The 6,148-nt window shown below is 42.8% G+C and overlaps 1 protein-coding gene across 5 annotated transcripts in view; it reads left to right on the top strand.

The window, feature by feature from the left end:
- The first annotated feature begins 698 nt into the window (after positions 1-698).
- TEAD1 (TEA domain family member 1 (SV40 transcriptional enhancer factor)) overlaps positions 699-6,148 on the top strand; it is a 98,882-nt gene continuing 93,432 nt past the window's right edge. For 3 of the 5 annotated variants that reach the window (XM_010189871.1, XM_010189869.1, XM_010189870.1), the window contains exon 1: positions 732-927. In XM_010189871.1, coding sequence (XP_010188173.1) covers positions 780-927 — 148 coding nt within the window. In that variant the 5' untranslated portion in view covers positions 732-779. Of the gene's footprint in view, positions 928-6,148 lie in introns of all 5 variants that reach the window. The other 2 variants (XM_010189868.1, XM_010189867.1) reach the window with 2 other exon arrangements.

Here is a 6,148-nt window from a genome sequence, read left to right as displayed (position 1 = left end):
TCTGGTATTATAATTGTAAAGATTTCTGTTTGTATGCAGCTCAGATTCTGCTCGTATTATTTATTTGGGTAAGATCTGAAAATTACAGCCTTTTTCAGTTAATCACATTGAGCTGTGTCATTGCTAGTGTAATTCCATTTACTCCACTGACATCCGGATGGATGTGAACAATAGTTTTTGCTTTTGTTTTTAGATTTAAGTGGTTTTAGGCTCTGATGGTCACCGTGGCATGAATTGGTGTGCTTCCCTTCCAGCCAGTGGCAGTGTGCTGATTTGCCCTCATCTGAGGATTTGCCTCATCTGGCTTGTTATTTTAAGGGTGCCAGTCTTCAGCCAGATGAAATGTGTCATGTGCTGCTGCAGAGCCTGCCCCAGTATTGAGACCCACTTTAACTATCTGTGAAAAATAACCTGACGCTCTATGCCATCATGTAATTGCACACAGAAAATGTGGTACAGAGTGCCCCTTCTGACAGCCTTATTTGCTCCACTTCTGCTAATTTGAGGTAGAATGGTTATTAATTTTTCACTTTTCCTGGGTGCTTCCCGTGCTCGTGTCATTGTCATTGCTGCTCAGGTGCTGTTAACTTAGTGTCAGAAGTAGACAGAAATGTTTGCTTGAAGTTCCATGTCTTTAATGCCTTTTGGGGTTGTTTGTTTGTTTGTTTTGTAGGTTTCTTTCCTTTAAAACTCCAGGCTTAGGCTTGGAGACCCCAGCCGTCACCATTGAGCCCAGCAGCTGGAGCGGCAGCGAGAGTCCTGCCGAAGATATTGAAAGAATGAGCGATTCTGCAGATAAACCTATTGACAACGATGCAGAAGGTGTCTGGAGCCCTGACATTGAGCAGAGCTTTCAGGAGGCTCTAGCTATCTATCCACCATGTGGGAGGAGGAAAATCATCTTATCAGATGAAGGCAAAATGTATGGTAAGTGCTATGCATTTAGCCCTTGGAAGTAATTGTGCCAGTAAGAATTGCAAAGCGCAGCTTGTTTTTATACAAAATGCCTGGCTCTGATTTTGATACTTACGGAGTAAATATTAAAGAGATCTGTGAGGTTAAGAGCGCTCAGCTGGGCTGATGTCTTGCCCAGGACTGTCCAAACCCATCCCTTCCCCACTGGCACTAGGAAGCAATATTGATGCAGAGTTGTGTCTTAAATTAATTCTGTGGTGTGGCTGAATGGGAATGTTTAAAATAGCTTTAAAATGTGTCACTCCTTGAGCATAAAAAAGTAAGCATTTTTCTTTGTTTTTCAATAAATGGTGCAGAAAGAGAAATGGTGACTACAGTCTGCATGTTCACGTGGCAGAATATGCAATATTAAACTGCAAAGTGATAAAGTTCTTGTTGCGGTCAGAAGCCTCTCGATGAAAGAGCCAAGTTAGGGGTGCTTTTGTGCCTTTCTTCTTTTTTTTTTCCCTTTCCTTTCCCCTTCCCTCCCTGCACACCGCTATCAATCAGATGACGTGCTGACAGCCATCCATAAATACGCATTTCATCGAAGGATGCTGACATCTGCACACAGCGTCCGGGCTCCTGAGCTATCCCCGGCCCGGCTCTCTCCTCTCTCTCACTCGTTCTCTTTTTCTTTCCCATTTTGCAAACTTTTCGTGCCCAGGAAACGAGGGGCCGCCGCTGTGCCCTGGCGGGGGTTACACTTCCAGGCGACCTTGCCCCTACCTGGCCAGGCTGTCCCTGCGGCGGGGGGGGGGGGGGGGCAGGGCCGGGGGCGCAGCCCCGAGCAGATGGTGCTTCAGCTGCCACCAGCTGTGCCCCCGCACCGCCCCCCGCTCCTGAGGTCATGGAAACAGGGACACTGCGGGGAGGGGTGAGGGCAGGCAGGGCCCGGCCCCCCTCGCTGCTGCCATCCGACCCCGGCGGCCACACCGAACGGTGGGGAAGCCTCTCGCTTGCCCTCGGCAGAAACTTCCCGGGCCCCGGTTTCCTGCCCGGGTGTTTGCTTTTTGCTCACTCCCTCTTCCCTCCCTCCTCACTCTGCACAAGAGAATATAATTTCTCTTGTCTTCTCCTTCTTGCCCGTTTCTGCCTATTTTGATTGCGTTTCGGTGGTGTTACTTTCCTTTGGAAAGGGGACATGATTTACTTAATTAGAAGGTGGTGCATTTCCTAGCAGGACATAAGCACGTATATACAAACAAGCTTGTGTATTTATGCTCAGAAGCTCTACTTAGACTCCAGCAGCCTCATCAGCCAAAATAAAGGTGGCTGCATTTTTTAAAATTGAGATCCCTACAACCACAGTAATCGCCCCTGAAATCTGATTTTTGGTGTTTTGAAGCATTCTTTATGCTGTTTTATAAATTAAATAAATTAACATATTTATCCATTCATTTTGACAATCACTGGTTTAATTTAATGGTTCTCTAATCCTGAATGTTAACATTTGTCAAATTATGTACATACAAAACTATTTATGCATATCTAATTGCTGATTAATACTGCTAACTAGTAGTACCATGAGTGTATATGTACACCTCATCTATTTATGCGCATCCTAAATCAAATTTTATTTCTTTTCAATCCAAAGAGGAGGTATGGGTGTATGATGCTGAAAACTTGACTTAAAGTTTTACCCTGATTGGGAAGAAAAAGTGTGTTAGGAAGTGCAGGGTACTGTAAAAGCAGAATTTACATCCTGACTTTGCAGTGGATGAACTCATGTTTTCATTCTTCAAGCTGAGTAACTGCTTTGTAGTGTTTGAGGATTTATTGAAACCATGCTAGGCTTCTGAGGACTTTCTAATAGAGTCTTATGGCCCTGAGAGCATAATTGTTCTCCAAGGATTTTGAAATCAAAACAGTGTAAGTGTTTTAGATTCTGTGTGGCATAATGAAAATAATTTAATGCCTTTTAGTGGCATACCAAATTTATTTCACTTACAAGAGAGACATTGCAATATCTCTAAGCTTCCATAGTGTTGGGGGATATTGTAATGTGTCAGTAATTCATGAACCATGTAAGACGAAAGGTCAAGAGAGCACCATTTCATTTTCTAACTGAAATTACCTTTAGATATAGGCACTAGAACAAATATGATCTTTACGGAGGCAAGTATAATGATCGCTCTCTGTGAATTAAGTTAAGCAATCATAGTTTTTTATATTTGGAGAGAGTCTTTGAGAAGAGCGGAGATTTTGCTTTAAGAAATATTTTAAGTCTCTGCCTTTGATTTAATGAAAGCTTTGCAACATTCATGTAAGCAGAAGCCAAGGTTTCTTCACTCTTCTTTGTGGTGGTCGAAAATCATCCTTAAAAGTGACGTTTCTAAGAGGGCTCCTGGGCGGTTGGCTCGGGAGGACTTGGAAGATTTCTCAAGCAGGACTGGGGGGCTTGGAATCCGGGGGGTGTGTGGGGTGAGTGCCAAGTGGTGCCTGCCCACGGTGCCGCCTGGGCAGCAGCAGCGTGGCTTACGCTGGCAGAGCCTCCCCAGTGGTACTGAGGGACATCTGTGACCTCTCTGGGCACCCTGGATCGCTTCAGCTGTTCCTCTACAGCTGTGATCTTGGAGGAAAGAGAAGGGAAAGGGAGAGCCTTTTCCTCTCCCCTCGCCTTCCCAGAAAAAGTAACTTACGGCACCAGAGGATGAGAGGAACAAAAGACTTTCCATCCTACTCCCACAGAAGAGGGTTGCAGGGCCCTGTGGCTGGGGAGCAGGAAGGGGATGTCTTGACTCTTTTTTGGCCCTGGGGCATCCTCAGGCTACCAGGACGAAGTCGTGACCTGTGTGAGGCTGCTGCTGACCCTCCCATCAGTACAACGTTATGGGTCCCCAAAGAAACCCTCAGAAAACAAAATAAAAACTTAATGAAACTCTTGTTTTTAAATCCATAGGAAATGATTGGGTAAGAAGTAAAGACGCTTGTTTTGGTTCAGAGGGACAAATTCCAGGAACCATAGTTTGGAAATTCTTGAGAGAAAGGGAGTGCGCTGTAAGGCCGAGGGAGCAGCGATAAGGTTTCTGCAGGAAAGCATTATCCGTCACTCCTTTTCCCCCTTTCTGTGTGCATGTGTGGTTGTGGCAGTCTTACAGTTTTGGTTTTGCTCCTAGTACAGTATTGACTAATCCTAAATTTGAAAAAAGATGAGAGGATAATAAATGTGAAAGCTTGAAGGAGGGTAGAGGAACACATCTGTGAACTGATGCGCACACTCTTTATGGGAGCAGTTGAGCGTAGCCAATGGAGGAAAGACCCCACTCTTGGACACATTTTCATTTGTTTTGCAAGGTATTGGTAAGAACCTTCTTTTTGTCTGTCTTGTTTCAAAAGAAGTATTAATAAAACCCAAATATAACTAGTGTGAAGCGGGACACCTTATAATTTGTCTCCCCTCTCAGATACCGATTCCAATGAATTTCTGTGTTCTGGTTTACCCAGCACACAGTAAAACTGTAGCCCATTAGAGGGCATTGGCTGTCCTGTATTTGTACTTTGTTCCAATTGTTGGTCTTTTACTGCTGACAGTTTAGTTACTCGCAGCAATTCCTGTGAACTCACTTATTGGCAGGATATTTGCCTGTGCTTGTCTTTGCTCCTGGGAGAGTGTTTTGGAAAAGATTACAAGAATGAAAGCTGCTGTGAAATGCAGCTCTACTTTTATCCGTGGTGTAACACTGAAGTCACTGGAGTTACCACGGGAATGGATTTGGCCCCATGTGCATGCTTTCCTCTTTTTTTTGATATTTAGCTGTAGCACGGCATAGCTTAGTGCAGCTCTAGGGACAATGCCAAAGTAACATAAGTTGCTAGCAAGCATAATAGCGCCTGCAGAGGTGTTACTGTCAGCATTGCTAACTTAGCCTCAAGGTAGCAAAGGTGGCTTTTGCCTTTAAGAGAAGAAAATAGTTTGATCTAAATTTTTGAGACCTGTAAACAGCTCTTCAATTACAGATAAAATCAGTCATTGTGATTTGCATCAGAAGTATTCATCTCTGCAACAAAACTACCTAAGAGTGTATTAATGATTATTTTAAAAGGAAATTTTGTAGCACATTGTTTTACAGAGAAGAATGAGTACTAATTAACGTGAGAAGGTGCATAGCAGCCTTTCAAAACTGTTGTGTATGTTTATTAGGTCATGCATAAAGTCTCTTGGCCTGCGTAACTGTGACAGTAAAGGGAAAATGATACTTTCAATAAAATTTCTGCTCAGATGATAGAATTTTTGCACAATGAGTAATAATGGTCTTCATTTCCAAAGCACCTTGTATAAATTGAATATTAAAATTGAACTTTGAACTAGTACATCGGCAAAAGAAATCCTTTTCTGTAGGCTTGTGTGGTTCTGTAGCTAACTGCTATGATTAGGTGTCTTTCTGGGTTTCTGTTAGGAAACTGCTTGGTAACTAGTTTTATGAAGAATACAGTAACATGTTACAAATTATTTTTACTATTGCTTTTAATTTTAAAAGTTCCATGCAAGTTACTGACTCTATAAAGACATCACTACCTTATAAAGTTTCCACAGTATTAAATCTATTTGAATGTGAATAAGGTATCTGGAGTGATGAAATACCAGATGTGAAGTATCAGGTTGCATGTTTATTCATCTGTTATTGCAATCACGGTACAAAGATATGCTTTTGTATTTTTTAATTTTATTTTTTTTTCTTTTTGGTCTCACAGCAACATACACAAAATGTGCTGGAGATAGGGCTTCTATTATGAAAGTTACCGTTTGGATTTCTTAGCTTGTAAACAAATGTGTCTAGAAACATTCTTGCAATGCTGTGATTGCTCACTGGGTTACGTCATGGCACTGAGCATGCGTGACGGCGGGCTGCGAGCGTGTGCTGAGCAATCAGTAACAGTGAAGAAAACCACGGCCCAGAGGTGCAGTGTCTATGTGAAAAGTACAGTTATTCGGATCCTGAACAAATCTGCCTATAAACATTTCTGCAATCTGGCGGTGTTCTTGCAACAGCAGCATGTTGCGCTTGCAAGCAGGCAATCTGTTTTTGTGAGCTGAGGAATAGGCACTGCTGTCATTAGAAAGGAAGGGTATTGGGCTTACATGTTGTCAAAGATTTCTGGAATGTGGAGAAACAGGGTTTAATCTTTCTGTTTGGGCTTTCAAGTGTAAATTGTCAATGGTTTGGGATAAAGTGACAGAGTCTTCACAAGA

Source organism: Mesitornis unicolor, unplaced genomic scaffold (assembly GCF_000695765.1).
Source record: "Mesitornis unicolor isolate BGI_N332 unplaced genomic scaffold, ASM69576v1 scaffold52488, whole genome shotgun sequence".
NCBI lineage: Eukaryota > Metazoa > Chordata > Aves > Mesitornithiformes > Mesitornithidae > Mesitornis > Mesitornis unicolor.
Note: the sequence above shows the minus strand (reverse complement) of the source record. Positions and strands in the feature narration are given on the sequence as shown.